At 43.3% G+C, this 27,320-nt stretch overlaps 2 protein-coding genes across 6 annotated transcripts in view; one reads left to right on the forward strand and one right to left on the reverse strand.

The window, feature by feature from the left end:
- Window positions 1-27,320, forward strand: part of LOC135522174 (thioredoxin-interacting protein-like) — a 328,799-nt gene that overhangs the window by 65,478 nt on the left and 236,001 nt on the right. The gene's annotated exons all lie outside the window — the stretch shown is intronic.
- LOC135522167 (transcriptional repressor p66-beta-like) lies at window positions 4,406-26,927 on the reverse strand. Of its 5 annotated transcripts, none has more exons than XM_064948190.1 (11): window positions 26,787-26,927; window positions 16,795-17,198; window positions 16,550-16,679; window positions 16,036-16,167; window positions 13,958-14,086; window positions 13,417-13,593; window positions 12,414-12,777; window positions 12,069-12,268; window positions 11,755-11,865; window positions 10,656-10,887; window positions 4,406-9,416 (listed from the first exon to the last, which is right to left on the reverse strand). In XM_064948190.1, exons 2-11 carry the CDS (start codon window positions 17,190-17,192, stop codon window positions 9,280-9,282), a joined length of 2,010 nt encoding a protein of 669 aa, XP_064804262.1. In that variant the 5' UTR covers window positions 17,193-17,198; window positions 26,787-26,927; the 3' UTR covers window positions 4,406-9,279. The 5 variants fall into 5 exon arrangements, with proteins under 5 accessions (XP_064804262.1, XP_064804261.1, XP_064804260.1 ...); XM_064948189.1 differs by having other exon boundaries at window positions 12,414-12,789; XM_064948188.1 differs by having other exon boundaries at window positions 12,414-12,774; window positions 13,937-14,086.

Below are 27,320 nucleotides of genomic sequence, written 5' to 3' on the forward strand. Positions count from 1 at the left end.
GAGAAACTCCCCAAATACTGGTGTGCAAAGCTTGTAGTGTCATACGCAAGAAGACTCGGGGCTGTAATCGCTGCCAAAAGTGCTTCAGCAAAGTACTGAGTAAAGGGTCTGAATACTTATGTAAATCAAATAAAATATGTTAGTGGTTACATACACATGGTTAGCAGATGTTAATGCGAGTGTAGCGAAATGCTTGTGCTTCTATTTCCGACAGTGCAGTAATATCTAACAAAATATCTTACAATTCCCCAACAACTACTTAATACACACAAATCTAAAGGGTTGAATGAGAATATGTACATATAAGTATATGGATGAGTGATGGCCGAGCGGCATAGGCAAGGTGCAATAGATGGTATAAAAGACAGTATACACGTGATATGAGTAATGTAAGATATGTAAACATTATTAAAGTGGCAATATTTAAAGTGGCATTGTTTAAAATGACTAGTGATCTATTTATTAAAGTGGCCAGTGATTGGGTCTCACTGTAGGCAGCAGCCTCTCTGAGTTAGTTATTGCTGTTTAGCAGTCTGATGGCCTTGAGATAGATTGAAAAACAGCTTATTTCTTTCCCAGCTTTGCTGCACCTGTACTGACTTCGCCTTCTGGATGGTAGCGGTGTGAACAGGCAGTGGCTTGGGTGGTTGTCGTCCTTGATGTTCTTTTTGGCCTTCCTGTGACATCGGGAGCTGTAGGTGTCATGGAGGGCAGGTAGTTTGCCCCCGGTGATGCGTTGTGCAGACCGCACCACCCTCTGGAGAGTCTTGCAGTTGAGGGCGATGCAGTTGCAGTACCAGACTGTGATACAGCCCGACAGGATCCTCTCGATTGTGCATCTGTAAAAGTTTGTCAGGGTTTTGGGTGACAAGCCAAATTTCTTCAGCCTCCTGAGGTTGAAGAGGCGCTGTTGCACCTTCTTCACCACACTGTCTGTGTGGGTGGACCATTTCCAGTTTGTCTGTGATGTGTATGCAGAGGAACTTAAAACGTTCCATCTTCTCCACTGCAGTCCCGACGATGTGGATAACGGCGTGCTCCCTCTGCTTTTTTCCTGAAGTCCACGATCATCTCCTTTGTTTTGTTGATGTTGAGTGAAAGGTTGTTTTCCTGACACCACACTCCGAGTGTCCTCACCTCCTCCCTGTAGGGTGTCTCGTAGTTGTTGGTAATCAAGCCCATTATTGTTGTGTCGTCTGCAAACTTGATGACTGAGTTGGAGGCGTGCATGGCCACGCAGTCGTGGGTGAACAGGGAGTACAGGAAAGGGCTGAGAACACACCCTTGTGGGGCCCCAGTATTGAGGGTCAGCGAAGTGGAGATGTTGTTTCCTACCTTCACCACCTGGGGGCGGCCCGTCAGAAATTCCAGGATCCAATTGCACAGGGCGGGGTTGAGACCCAGGGCCTTCAGCTTGATGATGAGCTTGGAGGGTACTATGGTGTTGAATGATGAGCTGTATTCAAGGAACAGCATTTTTACAAAGGTATTATTTTTGTCCAGATTGATCTAGGGCAGTGTGCAGCGTGATGGCGATTGTGTCATCTGTGGACCTGTTGGGGCGGTATGCAAACTGAAGTGGGTCTAGGGTGGCCGGTAAGGTGGAGGTGATATGATCCTTGACTCGCCTCTCAAAGCACTTCATGATGACAGACGTGAGTGCTACGGGGTGGTAGTCTGTGATTTCCTGTAGACCCTGCCACATACATCTCGTGTCTGAGCCGTTGAATTGTGACTCCACCTTGTACCGGCATTTCGCTTGTTTGATTGCCTTGTGGAGGGAATAACTACACTGTTTATATTCAGCCATATTTCCAGACCTCTTTCCATGATTAAATGCGGTGGTTTGTGCTTTCAGTTTTATGCAAATGCCGTCATCCATCCACGGTTTCAGGTTAGCATAGGTTTTAATAGTCACAGTGGGTACAACATCTCCAATGCACTTCTTTATAAACTCACTCAACGAGTCAGCGTATAGGTCGATATTGTTCTCTGAGGCTGACCGGAACATATTCCAGTCCATGTGATCAAAACAATTTTGAAGCGTGGCTTCCGATTGGTCAGACCAGTGTTGAATGGTTCTCGTCACTGGTACATCCTGTTTGAGTTTCTGCCTACAAAACGGTAGGAGCAAGATGGCATCGTGGTCAGATTTGCCGAAGAAAGGGCAGGGGAGGGCTTTGTTTGCATCGCGGAAGTTAGAGTAGCAGTGGTCGAGAGTATTACCCTTGCGTGTAGTGCAATCAGTATGCTGATAGAATTTAGGTAGCCTTGTTCTCACATTTGTTTTGTTAAAATCCCCAGCTACAATAAGTGCAGCCTCAGGATATGTGGTTTCCAGTTTACATAGAGTCCAGTGAAGTTCCTTGAGGGCCGTCTTGGCGTCTGCTTGAGAGGGAATGTACACAGCTGTGAATTTAACTGACGAGAATTCTCTTGGCCGACATTTCTAGGACGGCTGAATAGAAGGACTTGAGTTCCTGTATGTTATGATTACACCATGAGTCGTTAATCATAAAGCATACACCCCCACCCTTCCTCTTCCCAGAGAGGTGTTTATCTCTGTTGGCACGATGCACGGAGAAGCCCGGTGGCTGAACTGATTCCGACAACATATCCCGACAGAGCCATGTTTCCGTGAAACAGAGAATGTTACAATCTCTGATGTCTCTCTGGAAGGGAACCCTTGCTCGAAATTCGTCTACCTTGTTGTCAAGAGACTGGACATTGGCGAGTGGTATACTTGGGAGCGGTGGGCGATGTGCATGTCTATCGAGCCTGACCAGGAGGCCGCTCCGTCTGCCCCTTCAACGGTGCCATTGTTTTGGGTCGGCTACTGGGATTAGAGCTGGGTGGTGGTCCAAACAGAGGATCCACATCGGGAAAGTCGTATTCCTGGTCGTGATGTTGGTAAGTTGACGTTGCTCTTATATCCAATAGTTCTTCCCGGCTGTATGTAATAAGACTGAAGATTTCCAGGTATAGCAATGTAAGCAATAATACATTTAAAAAACTAAATACTGCATAGTTGAAGAAAGGTGACCATCTCTGTCTGCATCATCTGTGATATTTCTTATTTTTTTTATACATTTGCAAACATTTCTAAAAACCTCTTTTTGCTTTGTCATTATGGTGTATTGTGTGTAGATTGATGAGGGGGAAAACGACTTAATACATTTTAGAATAAGGCTGTAATGTAACAAAATGTGCAAAGAATCAAGGGGTCTGAATACATTCCAAATGCACTGTATGTCATTGTCAAGATAATAAATATCCTTTGATGTCCTGTGTTGTTTCTGCAGACTGTGAGCTACCCAAAGGGTCCAGAGGGAGCAGCTATGGGTACTGGGGTTCAACAGAACCACCTGCCCCCGTAATACATTCCAGTCATCCCCTGAAAAACAGACCTCAGTAAATAAAACACTATTTTTGTTGTTATCTATGTTTCCGTTGAAAGCCGGGCAATGGCTAGCACATCACTGTGGCCACGCTATTATATTGATGGTGTCTGTTGTTGTCCACAGCTTCTCTAATTATGTTAACTAGCTATATGGTTAATAATATCATAGCATCATTTTTAAATGTATTTGTAATTTATTTATATTAGTTCTTTAACTGACAGCCAGAATTGTGTGAAAATATTACATTTATTAAAGAAAAGGAACCATGTTAGTTTTGTCAATGATTGTTATAAGACAAAATACTTTGTTGAAAGTTGATCTGGCATCACTTTTTAGAATATTAAAACACAACCCAAATGAATGTGACTGGATGTCCTGAAAAAGATCATTACCTCATTGTCCACACAATAACATTTCCGTAGGAAATGCTCAGGTGTTCTGGAGTCTCTGAAGGGGCTGAAAACATTGTTATAAGGAGAGATCTTTGATGCAATTTCTCTTTAGGTAGAGAGGTGGATGGAATATACAGCAGCCTGCCCTGGAGATTATTAGGATATCATTTGGGTATTCTTTAACATTTATTTTTGCAATTGTATAATTCTTGTTTACAGACAGGTGATGTAGATCATGTTGACCATAATGACCAGATGTGACTATAAGGAGTACAGCTACCACCCGTAGTGACTTTTAATAGCAGGTTAGGAGAGCAAAACCCTAACCCTTTTCCTAACCTTAAGTCTCCTAACCTGCCGCGTAAATTCTTCTAACCTGCTACAAAAGTCTCTTCTGGTCGTAGATGTACTTCTTTTAGTCAGAACCATAATGACCCCGACACACAGGCAAGGGGAGGTGTGTCTGTGTCACACACGACCACAGCACAAAACACTTGAATCCATTTATTTATTCAAATATCGAGTGTATTCTTTCAGATGTTTTATGTTTCCATTACATAATAAAAGGTCCACATATCATAGACCATATCATCATCATTTGACCACATCAAATAGTTGAAAACATCGCTTAAACTTTATTGACAGAATATGATGCAAGCCATTGGAGTCATATTGTGACAGTATTGCGTTGTGTTGTTGAGAGTATTCCATGCTCTGTTTGACACAACATCTAGTACTCCTTCATCTTTTAAAAGGGGTATTTGAAGACTCGCTTCATGACCATGGCTAGGTTAGCACATAGCTTATCCATTAGGACTGTATTTTAAACACACAGCGGGTAGTTCATCTCATGAGTCTCTTCTTACTTATATGTGGACCATGCACTGCCTTTCCCTGGAAAATATATACTAGGAGAAAAAGAAGATAAAATGTCCCATTCCAGTTGTCTGATCTACGCCAAGCCTTGCAATCATTTTTACGAGGAGAAATTTTTAAAAGTGTACGATAATGATAATAATATGAACTAATCTCTAACTGAACATCAATGCTGCTGAAAATAAAGCATGTAATAACAGCGGAGCACTTCATACAATGTATAGACAAAGTGGTCCTGGGATAGATCAAACAACTCTCCATAAAAGATGATCCTACTGCCTCTAGCTACTAGAAGACAAGATATAGAAAGTTGAGAATGCTTTTGATAGTAAATAGAAAAACCCCACACATTTTTGCACATTTGTGGCACAGGAATATATAGTGATCAATAAACAAAATGACAAGCTTCACAATATCCATGGCTTTTTGTTAGTTTTTCTATACAATGCATACCCACCTTGAATTCAATGTGTCTTATTCCACAAAGGAGGAACGCATATGTACAATAAATACATCATTATTATAACTACAGCCGTTCAAGATAATATTACCTGACAATTTCTTAAGTTAATTATATTTCTTGATTTTTCTTTTTCCCCATTTGTTTGTAAAAAATTGTTCGAAATTAAATTGAATAGACAGGTCAGCAAAATGTAGTTTTTTAAATGTTTGAAACCTTACAAAAATGACATCTGAAAATGCTATTTTTCCTGTGTTTTTTTTCTTTACTTTCTTTAAAACAAAAATGTTAAAATGGTGCATCTGGCATAGTTTGAGAAAGAGAAATATTGATGATGAAGTAATTCCATAACGCATACATACAACAAAGAGGACAAAGATAACTATCAAAAAACAGTGAGGCTGAAAATCACCCATGGGTCACTGTTGTCCATCCCAAACAGTGATCTAGCTGTGGGGTGTTCTGTGTTATTGGACTACGGCAAACCCTGGGTCGTGTTCATTCGGCACAAACACTAGGAAAGGTTTTCAGACGGACAACAGAAATGAACGCCCCTATAGGACAAGTGCAGGTAGTACTACCTCTGTTTAAAATATTTGCTTCAGTTTGGTGCTTACTGAACACGGCCAATACAACATCTGTTCCATCTGGGTGCAACAAAAATGGTGCTTATACTACTGTATATGGGAGTAAGGCTACCTAACTAGTTGGGATACTACATGGATAGAATAGTAACATTCAGCACAAATACTTGAATGAACTTTGTCTTTCCTGTGTCTCAAAATATTGCACCTGTTTTTGAAGTTTATCAAAAAGGGCAAGGAGTAATCCACTGCTCTCTGGCAATATGTTTAATGTTATGTTTTAAAACGGCAGGGTATAAGAGGCAATAACCAGGCAACTCCTGCTTGCAAGAAGAAAATTAAAGTGGAATAACTATTTCCTGCTGCTTTAAAATGGATGCACTAGTATTTGTTACTTCCAAATTTTATCCTGAAATAATTCAACATCAGGCATTGCTGAAATAGAGCCACAATTATCATGAGATGGAACAATAATCAATTCAATAATAATCAATCAATTCACCCTGGATTCCTGGTGGACAGAAACAATATCCCTACTCTCTGTACCTAAGTGCTCTGCATGTACAGTCCTGTGCATTGCCATAACCCATCATGTACAGTACCAGTCAAAAGTTTGGACACACCTACTCATTCCAGGGTTTTTCTTTGATTTTACTATTTTCTACATTGTATAATAATAGTGAAGACATGAAAACTATGAAATAACATGTGAAATCATGTAGTAACCAGTGTTAAACAAATCCAAATATATTTTAGATTTGAGATTAATCAAAGTAGTCACCCTTCGCCTTGATGACAGCTTTGCACACGCTTGGCATTCTCTCAACCAGCTTCATGAGTTAGTCACCTGGAATGCATTTCAATTAACAGGTGTGCCTTGTTAAAAGTTAATTTATTTCCTTCTTAACGCGTTTGAGCTAATCCGTTGTGTTGTGACAAGGTAGGGTTGGTATACTGAAGATAGCCCTATTTGGTAAAAGACCAAGTCCATATTATGGCAAGAACAGCTCAAATAAGCAAAGAGACACGGCAGTCTATCATTACTTTAAGACATGAAGGTCAGTCAATCCAGAACATTTCAAGAACCTTTAAAAAGTTTCTTCAAGTGCAGTCACAAAAACCGTCGAGCAATATGATGAAATTGGCTCTCATGAGGACCAAAACAGGAAAGGAAGACCCAGAGTTACCTCTGCTGCAGAGGATAAATTCATTACAGTTACCAGCCTCAGATTGCATACCAAATAAATACTTCACAGACACATCTCAACATCAACTGTTCAGAGGAGACTGATCTGATGTGTCCAAATTTAAGATTTTTGGTTCCAACCACCATGTCTTTGTGAGACACAGAGTAGGTGGACAGATGATCTCTGCATGTGTGGTTCCCACCATGAAGCACGGAGGAGGTGGTGTGATGGTATGGGTTTGCTTTGCTGGTGACACTGTCAGTGATTTATTTAGAATTCAAGGCACACTTAACCAGCATGGCTCCCACAGCATTGTACAGCGATACACCATCCCATCTGGTTTGCGCTTAGTGGGACTCGTTTGTTTTTCAACAGGACAATGACCCAAAACACATCTACAGGCTGTGTATGGGCTATTTGACCAAGAAAGAGAGTGATGGAGTACTGCATCAGATGACCTGGCCTCCACAATCACCCGAGCTAAACCCAATTGAGATGGTTTGGGATGAGTTGGACTGCAGATTGAAGGAAAAGCAGCCAACGAGTGCTCAGCATATGTGGGAACTCTTTCAAGACTGCTGGAAAAGTATTTCAGGTGAAGCTGGTTGAGAGAATGCTCAGAATGTGCAAAGCTGTCATCAAGACAAAGAGTGGCTACTTTGAAGAATCTCAAATATATTTTGATTTGTTTAACACTTTTTTTGGTTACTACATGGTTCCATTGTGTTATTTCATAGTATTTTTCTTTATTTTTACAATAAAATAGTAAAAATAAAGAAAAACCCTTGAATGAGTAGGTATGTCCAAACTTTTGACTGGTACTGTATATCCTGTAAATATCTCTTTCTATAGAACTGTTTGATTTATGTAGATATTCAAGTTGCATTTGTCATTCTGTATTTATTTATTGTCTCCTGTTCAAAGTACCTTTCAGATACGCAAACACTTCAGAAGACACAAAACATCTAAATAGCTTAGAGCAGGTTTAAAGCTAATAGCTAGCTAGCCACTCTCCCTGACCGTTTTCAAATGCCTCCCAGACACCATGGGGATAATGTTGACATAAGAAAGTTCAAATAGTATCTAAACGGAATCCAGAACATTGAATGACAGGGTAGAGTGAACAATAGCAAATCCTATTAGCTAAGAGATGAAAACAGGGGAGAGAGGGAACCCCTGTGCCTCTCCCCCCCCTTCCCACTCCTAAATAAGTACACGCCATGGTCCTATGGGAAACGCCTTAGATTTTGAGTCTAAGGATGATCCCTCCCACCAAATCCAATACCTGTATCCAATTAAATAAAAACCGTATTCACCTGATCTCTCAGTATGTTCACATGAGCTCTCATCCAATCAAATCCCTCTAAATGATCTCTCCAATCAATACCCCATCAATTATATATGCTTTAGGATACTAACTCCTCAATTCCATCACTTCTGAATTTGTAAGTCGCTCTGGATAAGAGCGTCTGCCAAATGACTTAAATGTTAAATGTTACAGCCCCCAGGCTGCCTCAGATGAAGAGGTGAAAGGATACAGGGCAACTCTGCTATAGGTTCAGTTTCCGTGCCTTCATATCCAATGGGAGTAGTATTTTTTCAGCGGTGCATCCAATCCAAGTCCAGATGGTGCATTGGGCTGTCTCTCTTTGTGGGATATGTATCCATCCTTGTTTCAACAATCCGTTCGAAAAGCATTGTTTCAGACAACTCCAGGGTCTCAATCACCCTCTTTTCTCCCCACAAATCTTTGAAGAAAGCTCAAGCTCAAAGGCTTGAGAGTATCAGGTCAAAGTTAAACCATCACAATCACCTTTTTAAAACAAAGGTTTGGCCGGTCTGGTAGAATTTGTCTTCCAATATTCACAACCAAATGTGGAAAAACAGGGTGATGGTTGAATTCAGAAATCAGAGAAAGAGCAGGGATTTCAGAGTGCTGCAGTTCTCAAAAAGATAGCTTGGTAATTCCAGACATAACAAAGACTTGAGTTTGGTAAGGAAAGCTCAAGCGAGACAAAATATTGCTTCAAAAACAAGCACATAAATCCAAAACAAAAGACACCCCACACTCGGGACACTGCCACAAGCATATAAAGACAGGGGTTCTCCACAAAGATGGGCACGCTCATAACTGGTAGCGGCAATGTAGTAACAACATCCATAGCACTAATGACGATAGTAATAACAAGAGGAATTAAAAGGGGGTTGCATCACGTTCAAATTAAAAGTCATTTCAGAGTTTGGTGGCCTCTTTTGACTCGTTGATTGTGTTCTTCATACAGGTTAGTTTGGTAGGCACACTAACAGGCACTGCATGCGATGAGGGTTGAGGTGTGGTGTGGGGAAGGGTTGTGGTATTGCGTCGGGGCGGGGTGAGGTTCATTTCTGTCCGCTGATGGACTGGGATATGGAGCGAGGCGGGATCATGTCCAGCAGGTATTCCCTCTGGCGGTCAGCCAGGCTGGACCCCTTGTGGCCGACCACATTGCCTGGGTTCAAGTAGGCAATGTTCACCCCTGGAGAGTGAGGAAGAGGGAGGGAGGCAGTGTGAGACTGTCAGAAAGGCCTGCCTCAGCCCCATCCCCTGGTCTATAAAGTTATTTGGCTGATCTCAGTCCCATCCCCAGCCCATCCCCTGGTTTATAAAGTTTTTAGCTGATCTCAGTCCCATCCCCAGCCCAACCCCTGGTTTATAAAGTTATTTGGCTGATCTCAGTCCCATCCTCAGCCCCATCCTCTGGTCTATAAAGTTATTTGGCTGATCTCAGTCCCATCCCCAGCCCAACCCCTGGTTTATAAAGTTTTTAGCTGATCTCAGTCCCATCCCCAGCCCAACCACTGGTTTATAAAGTTATTTGGCTGATCTCAGTCCCATCCCCAGCCCAACCCCTGGTTTATAAAGTTTTTAGCTGATCTCAGTCCCATCCCCAGCCCCTGGTTTATAAAGTTATTTGGCTGATCTCAGTCCCATCCCCAGCCCAACCACTGGTTTATAAAGTTATTTAGCTGATCTCAGTCCCATCCCCAGCCCAACCACTGGTTTATAAAGTTTTTAGCTGATCTCAGTCCCATCCCCAGCCCAAGCACTGGTTTATAAAGTTTTTAGCTGATCTCAGTCCCATCCCCAGCCCAACCACTGGTTTATAAAGTTATTTAGCTGATCTCAGTCCCATCCCCAGCCCAACCACTGGTTTATAAAGTTATTTGGCTGATCTCAGTCCCATCCCCAGCCCAACCCCTGGTTTATAAAGTTTTTAGCTGATCTCAGTCCCATCCCCAGCCCAACCACTGGTTTCTAAAGTTTTTAGCTGATCTCAGTCCCATCCCCAGCCCAACCACTGGTTTATAAAGTTATTTAGCTGATCTCAGTCCCATCCCCAGCCCAACCCCTGGTTTATAAAGTTTTTAGCTGATCTCAGTCCCATCCTCAGCCCAGCCCCTGGTCTATAAAGTTATTTGGCTGATCTCAGTCCCATCCTCAGCCCAGCCCCTGGTCTATAAAGTTATTTGGCTGATCTCAGTCCCATCCTTAGCCCAGCCCCTGGTTTATAAAGTTTTTAGCTGATCTCAGTCCCATCCCCAGCCCAACCCCTGGTTTATAAAGTTTTTAGCTGATCTCAGTCCCATCCTCAGCCCAGCCCCTGATCTATAAAGTTATTTGGCTGATCTCAGTCCCATCCTCAGCCCCTGGTCTATAAAGTTCTTTGTCTGATCTCAGTCCCATCCTCAGCCCAGCCCCTGGTCTGTTTACTCACCAGGGATGCTGTAGAGCTGGCGGCGGTTGTCGTGATGCTGCTGCTGCTGCTGCTGTGCCCGGCTGTGCCCACTAGTGCCCAGCTGTCCACTGCGCTTTCCAGTCATGCCCAGCAGGCTGCTGGCCACCGAGAGCTGGGAGGCCTGGGCGAAGTTGGAGAGGACGCCCCGGGCCGATCCAGACAGACCCCGTTGGAGGGAGGCCTGTGACTGGGTCACCTGGGGCTGAGGCGCCTGGAGGTCACACACACATACACACATCAGATGGAGTCCATTTGTCAGCACGGGACATCCTCAACAACTAAAGGGAGTGTGATGATGGTTGAAAGTATCAATGCACATTCCCCGCCTACCTCAGGACTCCCCTTTTTGCTGCCATTTTACCCCTGTTTTTGTCACATAATCGTCGCTGGATGGATTTATTTCAAAATAATATATGCCAATTAGGAGACACTTTTAACCAAAGCAACTTACAGTCATGCGTGCATACATTTTAAGTATGGGTGGTCCCAGGAATCGAACACACTATTCTGGCACAGCAAGCACCATGCTCTACCAACTGAGCTACAGAGGACCACGTGAAATCAATGTACATTCCAACCCTTGCTTGTAAATACACTTCCCAATTGATTTTGCAATTGCTTTTTAACGACCACTCAAACACATGCCAGTCCAGTTCAAAATGTCAACAATGGAATATGTGGTTTTTGATATACATCTATTTCAACGCCCACCCTTAGACGGAGATTAAAGACAGAAGAGAAAGTGATCATTGCATAAGACGGTGGTACATTTTTGTAAAGTTGAAAAAAGTTCCGATTTAATTCAATTGAAGTGTTTACAAAGTAACTCAGCCAGTCGCTCCCGAAAATGTACAACCAAATCTCATAAATAGGGGGTTTAATATTACACAAGACAGAGGTTTATGTGGTTTACGAGCGATAATTCAGTCAATATTTGATCAATTAAAAAAAGATTGATCAAGTATCCATTACGCAGCTGTTACAATTGGACCTTTCATCACCTTTGCTGAACAATGCTAAATGACAGGGTGTCTGTTGCAGCAGGTAGCACTTACTAACAGCGGTGACAGTGACATACCTGTCTGTGTGTGTGATGTCTGCTCATAGACTCCGCCTTACTGACGCTTGGAACAGTTTGAGCTGAACTGGTGGCAAGAGCAGCTTGCAACTGGATTCTCTGCTCAATCTCCTGTGACACATTTAGTAAAATATGGTTACACACACACACACACACACACACACACACACACACACACACACACACACACACACACACACACACACACACACACACACACACACACACACACACACACACACACACACACACACACACACCCTACAAACAATGGTTGCCTGAACAGAGCAACGGGGAGCCAATGGAATGCTGACCTGCTCCTGCTGTAGAGCCTTGACGAAGGCGTTCTTCAGCCTATTGGTGTGCTCGGCCTTCAGTGCCTTCTTCTGATTGGACGACATACAGGTCTCGCAAAGTATGCGCCCACCCTTCTCCTGCTTCCAGTGAGGGGTGAAGTCCGTCTTGCACTGGGCACACGAGAAGGGCTCCATGGAGGAGGGCAAACGCAGTTTACCTAAAGAGAGAGCCACAAGAGTTCAATGAGGGGGGAATAGCCCAATTCCAAACAGACTCTTCTGATAACATTGTTGGTTTGATGGTTGTGTGCAGGACAAATGGCTGCTAGCCATCAGCAAAAGGGTTCCAGTTCCTTCCCTTACCCTGACTGTCAATGACACTCTGCACAACCTCCTCCAGGCCCACCATGTAGATAAACTCGCTGTTGGCCGCTGACGGCAGGAAGTGCAGGAGCGGCGCTGGCGGCTTGGGAGGAGGGATCTCCAGCAGGGTTTTCTCCAACTGCTTCCTCAGGGCAAGTTTGGCAGCTGCCTGACTGCTGGCTGTGTCTGCCATGGAGGAGCCCACCGATGTCCCCCCTGGGCTGTGTGTGGCTGAGGGGCTGACCGCCCCCACCCCCGACACCCCGCTGACTCCTCCCGCGGCTCCGGCTGCCTGCATTTGGGTCAGGTTCATGTAGATGGCAGAGGAGGAGGAGGAGCCAGAGCGCTGAGAAGCTGCCACCTGCTGGGTGGAAGACTGCAAGTAAACACAGAGAACCATTCCCGTCATTCAGAACAGTGGTTTTACGTTTATGTCCGATGGCACAACAGCTACATTTATCTGCTAATAATGATATAACAACCCTCAAAACCTGGCATCTGAGTGGAAGCAACTGATTTTGAACCTCTATGACAGTGGTATTCAAACTTTCCCAGCACTTTTTCTATGGACATACCCTGTCCATAGACTGCTTACAGATTAAGGAACCCAATATGTGATTTTGTAATTTGGGTAAACTACTAGTTTGAGAGAACCAATAAATACAATTTAATCAATAAAATAGTATTTTCTAATTATCTCTCAAAAAAGTTAGCATTATCCCCTATAATAATCAGTACTCTTATTTAATTTTTTTCCCACTGCTCTATTTTAATTTTTAACCAGGCAAGTCAGTTAAGAACAAATTCTTATTTTCAATGACGGCCTAGGAACAGTGGGTTAACTGCCTGTTCAGGGGCAGAACGACAGATTTGTACCTTGTCAGCTCGGGGGTTTGAACTCGCAACCTTCCGGTTACTAGCCCAACGCTCTAACCACTAGGCTACCCTGCCGCCCTATGATAATTAATTATGACCAATAACAGGGATGACGTTGGAGTTTTACCTGCTGGTAGCTAATGGCGTTGTTAGAGCTGCCAGTCGAGGAGCGCATGCCACCCTGCTTCTGCTGTGCCAGCCTCTGGCCCTGCAGCTGGGCAGGGTTGGGCGCTATCACCCTGCTCTGTGACATCATCATCTGAGACATGGAGCTGTTGGTGGCTGACCTGATCACCGAGTGACCCTGGGGGAGGAAAGAGGAGAAGAAGGAGGAAGAGAAGGAGAAAAATATCATAAATAGGACATGGATGGTAGTTTTTGTCGGTTTTCAGTGTCATGTCATTTTCCTGCTCATATTCACCAGAGATTATTTAAGAGGGTAATGCCTCTTCATACCACGAGATGGCACCACTGTGCTATTATTGAAACAGGAGACTGCTTTATTGTGAGATGGTTCTCAAGCAAAATATTAAAAATCATTGTTCAATCCCATCCCCCAACTTTGGCTTCCTTGCGCCTGCCCAACTTGCATTGTGACCGACCCAAGGCACAAAGGGAACCCTAAGAGAACCAGTACTGTAGCCCACCTGTGCAATGCTGTAGCCCACCTGTGCAGTGCGATGGTTCTGGGGCTCTGGGGTGTGGTGGCCAGGGCGGCCAGACATCTTGCTCATGCTCTGAGCACCGTGGACTGCACCGCTCTGGAGGGCAGACGCTGTGTTCTGGACAACAGGGACCTGAGGGGGACGGAGGGTAGAGGTGATAGAGGGGTCAAACACAGAATAATACTAATGTAATAAGGTTATTTACCTGACACTTTTATCCTTAGCAACTTATAGGTAAGCCCTTTTCACTCTATATTGGGTGAATATAGCAGATTTGGTCACTGATATGCGCATTAATTGGATAGCAGTATAGTAATATACTATACATTACGTCAGAGCTCTGGGTATGCATTTTAAAGCGGTATATTTAATTTAAATTTTGTTTAACCTTTATTTAACTAAGCAAGTCAGTTAAGAACAAATTCTTATTTACAATGATGGCCTACCAAAAGGCAAAAGGCCTCCTGCGGGGATGGAGGTATAACGCTCTGGGTGTAGTGGGTGCAAAGTCGGGCGCAGGAAGCAGAGAGTACAGGGTAGTGCTATTTATTGCACACACTGCGAACATAAGCCACCCCACGAAACACAGGGCGCACACAAAACAAATGCCCCAAACACGGGGACTCAAACAGTCCGGAGAAAAACCCACAAACGAGACACGTCAACATCGAAGGTGCTCAGAGCAACACAAAACAATCCCGCACAAAGAGCAGGCGGGCCTACTGGCTAACATAGCCCGACTAATCAGCCTACACACAAAACAGGTGAAACCAATAAACAGAGAAGGGAAAAAGGATCAGTGGCAGCTAGTAGGCCGGTGACCACGACCGCCACCCGAATAGGAAGGGGAGCCACCTTCGGTAAGAGTCGTGACAAGGGGCTGGGATTAAAAATAAAAATAGATGAAATAAAAATATAGGACAAAACACACAACAAGAGAGACACCACAACACTACATAAAGAGAGACCTAAGACGACAACATAGCATGGCAGCAACACATGACATGGGAATCAACTGACAGACATTCCAAGCGGGAGCACCACCTGCAACAAGAAGATGCCCCCATCCTTCGCGCCAATTGGGTTACTTTGGCATTAATGATTGTTATGTTTGATGTACAATTACGGCGTCATACCCTGGGTTGTTGTTCTGAACAGAAGGAGCCTATATTCGAGCGTAATGTGAAGAAAACGATTCGTGAATTAGCACCCGAATGCACCCATGGCTCCATTCCATGCACACCAAAAATTCTGTTGCTCTGAAGTGCCTTGTGAAAGCCTAACACTAAAAATCAGATTGTAGAACTTCGCTACTCATGTTGGCAATATAATAATCATTCAAATCATTCAAATTCAAACCTAACCCTGATTGCAATTTGTAATGGACCATTTTTGCATTGCATTAACAACAGTAATTGTGTGATGGTGTGGATGCGGGGCTGTGTTCCAAACCCAAAAAATACAAGGGTGCTTAGGAATTGTGCACACATCGGTGTGGTGTGTAGCAACTTGGAGACACCAATTTGACCTCTGACCTCTGACCCTGAAATTGTTTTGTCTTATACTGCATCTACCCCAAATGTTGCATGGATATTCTCATTGCGTTATTGAATGTGTCCAGAGTATTTCCATATTTCTTTATCAACAAATGCTGCAGAAAGTACAAGAAATGTCAAATGCAGATAAAATGAACAGTGTAATGTTTGGATTCTTGTGTCAGGGGAACTGTTTGTTTCCCCATAATCTCTAAAGTGTTCCCTTTCAATTGCTACAACGGTTATGCATATGCTTCTTTTTTTATGTTTAGGCCCTATCCGTATAGGCCAATTCCCGAGTTTAAAGTGTTAATGCATAAGCAGTAAGTCAGTGAGAAAAGGATGAGTGAGTGAGAGAGTGATGAGTGCTGTGGCTGAGAGAATAAGAGAGGGTTGAGTGTGGTGGATGAGAGAGAGAGGGATGAGTGCGGTGGCTGAGAGTGTGACAGAGTGAGCAGTTGATGCCAGAGGGATGAGCGAGTGAATGACTGAAGCAGATGAGTATAGAGGATGGATGGGACAGCATTGGGTGGGTGACTGACTGACCTTCTGCACCAGGTTCTCCTTCTGCATCTGGCTCTGCCTCAGCTTCTTCAGGAGCACCAGCCTGGCCTCCTCCAGCCTCAGCTCCTCTCTCAGAGCCCTGATCATCTTTTGCCTCTCCTCCCCTGTCTTACCCTGAACCACACACATAGAAACAAATGAGCACACATACTGTACCCACTCCTGTCATTCCTCTCCATACCCACATATACAACTATAAAACATTTTATCTATTGTACTTGGTTTTTGTGTATAGATTATGTGTTATAGCTGATACCAGTGATGTATAGATGATATAATGTATTATAGCTAATACCAAATTAATATCTGTACTGTTTGCCTACAGTGTCTCAAAACTATCCGAGTGGTCCACAATGTATTTTTTTTAAATGAATGTATTAACTCTATACAACTATGCACTATTCTAACACTCATACACACAAAAAGACAATATGCACATACTTCAACATTTGTCAAGACTGCGCTAATATGTGCTGTAACACACACAAACACACACCTTAAACATCTCCAGGTTCGCTGCCCTCAGGCGTTCTTCCCCTTGGCTGGGCCCTCTTGGACTGGACGCCTCATTGTCTGACAGGACGATCACATCAGGGGAGGGTGTGTGTCGCTCCCGGTCCGCGTCACTGTGGAGGAACACACACACACTTTCAACTCTGACTGACTGATTCTTAATTGTAAGAAGGATTTCTATTTCCCCTCCTATCCTCTTGTACTCCCCCTCTCTCCTCCTCCACTCACCCTTTCCGGGCGCTGAAATCCACTGGCTCCTCGCCCATGTTCTCCTTCCCGCTCTTTCCCACCATGCCATGGGATCCCACAACCTGACCACGGAGGCTCCCATTGGTCTTCTCCTCATAAGCCCCTCCCCCTGAAGACCCATGACCCTTGACCTCACCCCTTAGGGGCCCGCCTCCTGAGACCCCTCCCAATCCTCCCCCCTCCAGGCCGGCCAGGTCCTTGCGTTTCAGATAGGCCAGCATCTTGAGGCGCTCCATGGCTTGGTGGCCCTCCATCTTGATGCGTTTGGAGAGCAGCTCATCTCGCTCACTGCTCGTGGCGCCACCTGCAGGCGAGGAGGAGTCCAGGCCTCGCTTCAGCAGGCTCAGCCGCACCGCCTCCTCATTCAGTCGCTCCATACTGGACTGGATGGATGAAAGAGAGAGAGACAGGGATAAAGGGATGGAGAGGAGTACGTAGGAAATCTCTTAAGTTAGCCGTGATTATTTGTCCTAATGTGGCCGATGTGAAATGGCTAGCTAGTTAGCGGTGGTGCGCGCTAGTAGTGTTTCAGTCGGTGACGTCACTTGCTCTGCAAGGGCCGCGGCTTTTGTGGAGCGATGGGTAATGATGCTTCGTGAGTGACTGTGGTTGATGTGTGCAGAGGGTCCCTGGTTCGAGCCCAGGTTGGGGCGAGGAGAGGGACGGAAGCTATACTGTTACACTAAGATAAAACAAATATGATTATGACATATATTGAAATGTGCAACTCAAACACAAACAATGAAAACCTCTACTCAAGCAAAGAAAGAAAATATCTTCACTTGTACGTACAGTGGGCATACTTGAGCTAATGATACACTAGCAATTTTTGGAGACAATATTGCTGGCAACGGAGTAGGGTATGAGACACTGGAGCAATTATAAGCAATATGGCCATGAATAGCATATAAAACCTACATTTCCCCATTTATTTACTCATCTCCTATAGCTTTTTGTTGCCTGTTGACTGACACATTGGTACTGGAATTTGTCAGCTAACAAACGAGCAACAAAGAACTCAACCTACTGTCAGTCAAGTCAACAATGGCAATGCAGACATAAGGATAACTAGATTTAGCAAATGTTTTGCATCACAATTCTAAGCTCGTAAGTGTAAATGGTATTCATAAAGCTATCCAGCTAGTTTAACATACAAAAAAACTATCCAAAAAAAAACGAAAAAGGCTAGCTAGCGACCTGGCCTGTTAGTCTGATTGACATAGCATGGGTTTCGGTTAGCATGCTAATGACGATTAGCATGCACCCCAGGGTGGATATATGTCCATTAACATGACAAACTGAATACATTAAAACACTTGAGTGTACAAAACACTAGGATCACCTGCTATTTCAATGACATTGACTGACCAGGTGAATCGAAATGAAAGCCATGATCCCTTATTGATGTCACCTGTTAAATCCACTTCAATCAGTGTAGATGAACGGGAAGAAACAGGTTAAAGAAGGATTTTTAAGTCTTGAGACATGGATTGTATATGTATGCGCCATTCAGAGGGTGAATGGGCAATGCAAAATATGTAAGTGCCTTTGAACAGGCTATGGTAGTAGGTGCCAGGCGCACTGGTTTGAGTGTATCAAGAACTGCAACACTGCTGGGTTTTTCACACTCAACAGTTCCTATGTGTATCAAGAATGGTCCACCACCCAAAGGACATCCAGCCAACTTGACACAACTGTGGGAAGCATTGGAGTCAACATGGGCCAGCATACCTGTGGGACCCCTTCGACTGATCAAAATTACTCAGCTTATAATAAGTTGCTCATTTTCAATGGAAGAATGTTGCAGCAGCCACAGTGAAGGATAGCTGACAGGTCTGCTGCTCTCCCACCATATTGTTTGTTTTGCCACCTCAGACAACGCTAACAGTTATCTGTCATTACCCCTGTCCCATAACCATAGACTAGCAGCAGGCTAACACAGTACAGCACACACAGCTATCCTATTGAATTAAGAGTCAAATAAGCATGTGTAACAGCTGTTACAACTCCAATAATAACTATTCATACTTCTATCCTAAAAGTTCATATTTCCATCAAAGCCAACAGAAAACAATGGGAGAAATACTTTGTTTCCTTTAACATGGTTACAGGTACAGAAAAAGGCACACACACATGTTTTCCTTCCTAACCTTCTCCAGTCTGAGTTGAAGGGGTATGTAATATGATATGTACCCAAGACAGAACATGCTTGAGGGCTTTATGTATCTATATGGATGTATGCTGTACCCTGTGTGTGTGTGTGTGTGTGTGTGTGTGTGTGTGTGTGTGTGTGTGTGTGTGTGTGTGTGTGTGTGTGTGTGTGTGTGTGTGTGTGTGTGTGTGTGTTTTACTGTAACATGCATGGGCACATATGATGACTTATACATGCACACACATGCGCATAGAGACGGTCAATTAATTCATATGTCATGTCCTCTATCAGGCCCTGAAATGGTTCACCGTGTGTGTGTGCAAATCCGATTGTATTTGACACACTTGAGTCATACAAAGGTTGGTTGAGGATGCACAGGCAGACAATGTAGGTTGTGCCACAGGGAGTTAGTTTGCCCTGCAACTTCGACCAATGATACGCTTGAAGAAGTTGCAGAGGGATGAGGATTGGCCAGGAAGAGGGGGGTGGGGGGTTGTCAGGGGACTAGGATGGTGGACTGGTTATAATTAGAGCATAATGCCTTGCTATGTAGAAATGGTAGCACTCTTGTGTACACACACTAACACACACACACTACCACACCCATTTATAAGGAAACACATAGTATGATTTTTCAATGTAACAATTAATAAATAAATAAAATATGTTTACTACTCTCTCTCTCTCCAGGTCCAAAGAGTCATCATGCATGAGACATGGAAGTTACCACGTCCTTTACAAAAGGAAAAAGGAAGTGGTAACCCACATATAAAACTGTGGAGAGAGAGAGAGACAGAGAGAGCAAGAGCGAGAGAGATGAGAAGAAGGTAGAATAGCGAGTAAGTGTGAGCAAAACCAAACGTGGCGAACAAGCCAATCAGAATTTTCTTGTGGTGTGTGTTTTTGTGTTTGTGTGTGTACATGTGACCATCTTTACCCAGCACCTCTTGCCCCCCCCCCGCCCCCTTCTCTGTCCCTATTGCTCCTTATATAATGTGATGACTGTTTCCCTCAGCTGCAACAAACCACCATCTAGCTCTCTCTCCCACCAGTCTCCTCCCACAGCGCCCAACCCCAACACGCATCGGCACACATGCACGCACACATGCACACACACCACACTCTGGGCACACTGCCAAACAACACAAGTCAGACGCCTCCATACCGCGAGAGGAAGAAGAAAAAGGGGTTGCTAAGATGGAAGGATGGTAAACGAGAGGGGGTGATCAGCATAAGCACAGACACACAGACATACTTAAACAGCACACAGACAGACACAGACAAACAGACAGACAGTCAGACTAACATTCCCCAAAGCTACATAATCATTATCCTGCAAAGTGAAGCTACTGTTGAAGTGATGTAGAGGTTGGACAAAAATACATTCTACTGGGACCAGCACCCTCGGATAAAAGATGCAGTGATATACACAAATCTGTCTTACTGTCCTTTCTCTTTGTTACAATGATCATATTGGCATTCCAAATAAACAATCATACAGGAACAACGGACAGACTGCTATGATACAGTATATATATATATATATATATATATCATAGTCACTGTAGCCTATATCCTGTAAAAGAGAGCTACACAATAGAAGACTTTGACACAGTAACAGATAAAGATATGTACAGTATTCTTCAGCCATACTCAGCCCTGTGAGAAGACACACACACACACACTGGGATTTCAGAGACCATGCCAACATAAGGCTCCTTTGTTCCCTTTCCTCAACCCCCACCCCTCCTCCATTTTCCTACAGTTGTGCGATGCCAACAAAGCACCCGTATAAACACTCCCCTCCATCCCCCTTCCCTGTCCTAACTCCACTCCCCTCCCTACCCCTACCCTGTCCTAACTCCACTCCCCTCCCTACCCCTTCCCTGTCCTAACTCCACTCCCCTCCCTCCCCCTTCCCTGTCCTAACTCCACTCCCCTCCCACCCTGTCCTAACTCCACTCCCCTCCCTCCCCCTTCCTTGTCCTAACTCCACTCCCCTCCCTCCCCCTTTCCTGTCCTAACTCCACTCCCCTCCCTCCCTCTCCTAACTCCACTCCCCTCCCCTCCCTCTTCCCTGTCCTAACTCCACTTCCCTCCATCCATCCCTCAAAAAACACTGGGGAGAAAATACAACTTTGTTTTATCGTAAACATATGCTGCATAGTTGTGTTTGCAAGACCCCGAGGGGGGAAGGGAAGTGACGAATAAGGGCTTATGTCTTACTGTTGGCAATATAGTCCCAAGGGCTTTCATTTATGTAGGGACCAAGTATGTGCATGTACGTGGTGAATGAGGAGTAGATTACAAACAGAGATGTGATTTACTTCGTTAACCTTATTGTTGCTTGGTACTAGCAGAAGCTGCAGAAGTCAGTGCAGAAGCAGCTTTAGAAACCCACCAATCTCAGCCTAACCTGTCAATGAGAGAGCACAGGTTGTATGCAAATAATGAAGTACTGATGATCACCACACTTTTGACAACACAATGTTAGCAAGGTGCAACCGAATGGAAGAAAGGAATCAGCCATGATCCCATCCATGTCCTGACTTAATGTGGGAGAATCCTGAGCTAAATTCTGAAAAAACACCAACACCAAAAAAATCTTTGTTCCAACAAAATACCATATAGCAGTGGATCCCAAACAGTGGGTCAGGACCAGGTGGGTCGCGTGATTTAATTTTTTGCGCATTGCACATATTTAGAAATACATTTTTGGAATGGAAAAAAGCTTTGTGTCAACTTAAATGACTAAAAGCAAATAGAAAGTATGTAGAAAAGATAATGGACCTATAGAATAGCCTATAATCTTTGAGAACATACAACAAAATAAATCCTAGACTATCAGGCCCCCATTCATTTTGTTATCATGTTTGAGCATAAGAACACAGCATCAGACATGCAAAAATGTGTAGCAGGATTAGCTAATAAGCTAAGCAGGAGATTAGCTAATAACAGCAACAAAAATAATCTCAGCTCCATGGCAACATTTGTAGAATAGCTGGAAATTAGGTTTAAAAATATACCTTTTTCTGTCCTCTGCTAAGGCAATATTTTTTACTTATTCTTTGGTCTGTGTAATATTAAAACTAGCTACTTTTATGTTTGTTGTGTTGTGATACTTTCATAAACTTTCATAATTGCCCCCGAGGGGATAAATAAAGTTGTATTTAATTTAAAGAATATGTACTGTCAGACTGAATCCCTAGAATGACTATAAGGCTAATCTAAAAATCCTATCATCATTATAAATCACCATTATTACTATAATAACATGTAATGATCCGTTCATAAAGAACATGGATGGTTCATGCCGGGTCACTGTGGTCATTAGGAGGGAATCAAACACAATCATATCTAACTCCATTCAAGATCAGTGTGTTTATGGGGGGGAGGAGATAAATTAGGACAGGACGCAAATAATTAACAGGGCCTTAAGTTTATCTATCTCATAAATGTAGCCTGATGAAAACTGTATTGACTGAAAAGAAAGGGAAAAATATATGAGGACATGGCAGTGATGGCATCAGGGGTTGTTGTCTACAACCAATAGGGTTTCATCACACGATCAACCCCAGAGTACCGAGGGTTCCTGACATGAGACTGGTTAGGAAACAGTGTCCATGGAAACCAAGGGGTTGCTGGTCACCTTGACAATAAAGTCAGAATAAAAAATTAAAAATAAACAGAATCTATTCAATTGGATGAATCCATTTACTCACACAATGAATCTAGCACAAAGCAAATGCAAAACACACACAAACACACAGTCCAACATTACACTGTGATATCATATCACACCTGTTAGTGTCAGATCACATAATCCAGACAAACGAACCTACACACTGTCACCCGCACCCATCCTCCTGCTCCCACTACACTACAACAACACTTAGGAGGCCCAGTTCTTCATCACACAACACTTATCACATGGTTGCCATGGCAACTATGGCCTGTCTATTTATAGACCGCACCACTAATCAATTTAATTTCTGCGGTTGCCTAAGCAAAGGAGGGAGCAAGGGACAAAGGGAGCAAGAAGAAGAGGAGGAGAAAGCAGAGATGTCAGAGTTTTGTATTCTGTTTACAGTGGAGATGCTGCATTTCCTAGAAAGACATCCATACCTTTGTCCTAATTATACGTCAATCACATTTATTTCAAAAGCCCTTCTTACATCAGCTGATGTCACAAAGTACTGTACAGAAATCCAGCCTAAAGCCCCAAACAGCAAGCAATGCAGATGTAGAAGCACGGTGGCTAGGAATAACTCCCTAGAAAGGCCGGAACCTAGAAAGAAACCTAGAAAGGAACCAGGCTATGAGGGGTGGCCAGTCATCTTCTGGCTGTGCCAGGTGGAGATAATAACAGAACATGGCCAATATGTTCAAATGTTCATAGATGACCAGCAAGATCAAATAATAATAATCACAGTGGTTGTAGAGGGTGCAACAGGTTAGCACCTTAGGAGTAAATTTCAGTTGGCTTTTTATAGCCGAACCATGATTGATCGAGACAGGTTTGTTAAGAGGATTTTGAAATGGACCAAGATGGACTGACATGTACATGCATATTATGAAAACGGGCAATTCCACAGGTAACGATGCTGAGACTCAGATTTTTCACTTTAACCCTGTCAGTCCCAAGACCCCAACATCAATTGTTGGGATGTTTATTATATTAAGCCAATTAAGTGTTTTAGGCCTACCGTTTTATTTTCAGGACAACCATTGCGCACAAGTAAAACTCAAATCAGTTTGACAAACAGTTGCATTCATGAGTTTTATTGACAATGTCAATTTAAAAAATGGTCAGCCAAAGCAAAAACCTGATAGAAATTGAATGCTGTAAGTACAGAAATTGTTTGCTCACTGACAAATTAATATGCAGCTCGTCAGTGACAACTGTGTGGAGTTTGGAGTTTGTGACTGCAACTATGTGAGCTTATTACAGCATATTACGCTTGTGAGCGTCATAGAGCAAAACGTGCTACATGTGTTTCTGAGGGTCTCAGCCTTCCATAGATAGCTTTTAGTAGTTCGTAGCACAAATCATTCTGACGTTTTTATAAAAAGATCCGTCCCTGGGCCCCTTCGGGATCCGCCCTTGTCTCACAAACACCGCTCCAGCTCAGCCCCTGTTAATCATACATACTAGTTTTTTTTTAAATTTAACCTTTATTTAACTTGGCAAGTCAGTTGAGAACAAATTCTTATTTACAATGACGGCCTACCCCGGCTAAACATGGACAACGCTGGGCCAATTGTGTGCCGCCCTATGGGACTCCCAATCACAGCCGGATGTGATACAGCCTGGATTCAAACTAGGGATTGTAGTGTTGCCTTTTGCACTGAGATGCAATGCCTTAGACCTCTGCGCCACTCAGAGCCTGATGGTCTGTAGGTCAAACACATGATGTTTAAAGGAGGTCAAAAGTCCAAAACGTGACGATGGGACTCATTGGGTTAAAATGTATGCCAAACTAAAACCAAGGATTGCAAAGTTAAACAAACCAAAACATTATATGCACAAGGATGAGTTTGAACAATTTCCACAGAAAATGTTACAAAAACGCATTTAGCTGAAGAACAGTGCAGATGCAAAGTTCGGTAAAAGAAGGACGGCACAAAAGAGCACAACCCATCATTTTGCATTTGCATTGTTCATGTGTTTTTATAACATTTTCAGTGGAAATTGTTTAAGTAGTCATTCTGAATTGTTGTATCGTTTGTTTAGCTTTGCCATCATTGGTTTTTGTTTGACATACATTTTAAAGTGAAACATGTCAGTCTCAGCATCATTCTGTTACCGTGGAATTGCCCAAACACAAATGCATTGCATCTGCCATAAGGGCTATCCCATCTAGGTAGATAAGGCCTAGCCTATAACATGGGTCACAGAGTTGGGCCCCCTGTCCCTTTAAGAACAAGAGTCACCCATTATCTCTCCTTTCTGTTCCCCTGTGGTGCCAAGCACTGTCCTAACGCTCTAGCCAGTCTGAGCCGGTCTATAACCTCAGGATATGGAATGATCTCTTAATGTGAAGCCTTTAGTGACATCACACGGGGGAGAGAGAGAGGTGGGTATGTGTGTGGGGGGCAGGCGTACAAACGCATGATGTGCAAAATTCAGATTAGTTCTATGGAGTTTGTATTGTGAACGCCTTTCAAACCATCCACACTGCTTCTAACCTACATTAACCCACACATAGTCTGTCAACCACTCATGTCAGGGTTTGTGTTGTGATGATGATGTGAGGTATATGAACCCTAAAGAGTTGCCAGTTCGGGTCCCACTTCAGTTCAACCCTGGCTGTGCTCCTTTAAAGGCACACTTCAGTCCAATTTGCTTCTGGAGATAAAGAGCCCAAGAGATGTATAATTTGAAGCCAGGAGATCTACAAATGGAGACTAGAATGACAGAAGAGCACATAGACAACCACCTGTCCACCCCCTTTCTGCATTTCTATTCCAAAAATAAAATGTATGGCAGAGGAATCTCCAAACGTTCATCTCACCTGCAGAAGTCAAAGTCAACTAGACAAGTTCTTCTAGGAAAAAAATCAGCAGGAACGTGACAGTCAAAATTTGTCATAAATCAAAGATTTGGGCTTTTTATCCGTTTGTTGCGGTTCGTTATATCTTTGTGTAATTCAGTTTAACTGAATAGGGGTGGTACGGTCTCTGTTTGACCTCCATGAGTAAATGCCATGATAGTTTGAACAAGTAGTTCTCAAGGATGGAAAAGATTTACTATTGGATTCCTGGAAAAAGTGGCACTGACTAGTGAAACATTGTCCCTCTGTGTTGGTCACAAAAAAACAGAGGTAAAGTCGAACCCTAGTGGGAATAAATACAAAAGTTACAAAATGATAATAAAACACGTACATACACAAAATAGATTATCTGCTTATCTATTGGTTTTCACAAGTGACATTTCTGACTCAAAAATACATCAATTGACCTGTCACTGAAACATACATTAACCTGTCATACATTGACCTGCCACTGAAATGTTCATGAAACTCAAAGAAAAAAACGAAGTTGACACCAGCTGAACAAAATTTGATTAAAGTCAACTGATAAGAACTCTGATAATCTGGTTGCCCCACGTATCACTACAGGCATTCACTGATTCCTTCAACAGCACTTGTCATCGCCAACCATGGTGGCCATTTGCATAGGGCTAGGAAACAAGTTGAGAGGGTGAACACGTCTTCACTTACGTAAATGGCTGATGCATTTTGAATTAATTTTATTGTATGACATATGTACAACACTTCATGCCATTTGTCTCCAGTTCGCGCAAAAAATATCATTCATATTCACAAACTCGATCGTAGCAACGTTGATAAATATATTTCAACAATCAAATTACAACCATCGGTTTCAGATTAACATTTTGTTCATAACGACACCACGAAGACGCATTTTCCCCCCAACCAATCTAGTTTAACCTCAAGGGACTCGAGATTAAACAATAAAAGTATTCTATCAATATGATCCGCGCTCACTGTATCATTTATTGCTATAATGTAAACACATTTGGAACGTTAAAACATTATCAACGTTTGTGTCCGCTGTTTTAGGCAGACCTCTCTCATTACCTACATTTTGGAACTAAAAATAACGGCAAAGCGCATCACTATTAACCCAATAGAACTACTATGTAACCGTTATTTCGCTCCTCATCTCACATTGTCCCAATACTTCAGTTGGACTGAAGTCTGGAGTCTCATCACATCTAGAACCATGATCCGGGCATTGAGGTTTTTAGTTAAACTTCACTTCAGATAGGCCGCGGCAAAATCCTCGGTCTCACCTGACTCGCCTTCACCCCGCAGGTTCCACTGGCTTCGGTTTTGGCTTTGGGATCCTGGGGCGCTGCAGTAAACACTCACAACCAGTCAGTCCCCGGCACTGGCAGGCAATACAAAAGCGCTGATTGGGCCCCGACAAGCTCTCACGCGCTCTGTCCGTAACCAGACAGACAAATTATTGGACCGCGCTTGTGTCACTGACGCGCCTCTACTCAAAGGTGTATGTTGTTGTCTGGAGGGGCGAAAAGAGGAGAAATTGACCGAGATGCCCATCCTGTGAACAATACAACATTCAGGCTATATGCCATCAAAAATGTGACATATGCTCATGTCGTCAGTTATTCTAGTGTAGACATCACGTCGAATTAATTGATTGTAGCCTACTGGGCCTACTTTGATGCATTTATACTATTTTTAGTCAAGGGACAATTTTGTCAGGTTTTTGTAGCCTATTTCTTATGCAATCACTTGGACCTTATGTTAAACATATTTCATGGCTGAGGTAAGCTACCAGTATGGGACCCGCATTCAGGATG

This window comes from Oncorhynchus masou, chromosome 30 (assembly GCF_036934945.1).
Source record: "Oncorhynchus masou masou isolate Uvic2021 chromosome 30, UVic_Omas_1.1, whole genome shotgun sequence".
NCBI lineage: Eukaryota > Metazoa > Chordata > Actinopteri > Salmoniformes > Salmonidae > Oncorhynchus > Oncorhynchus masou.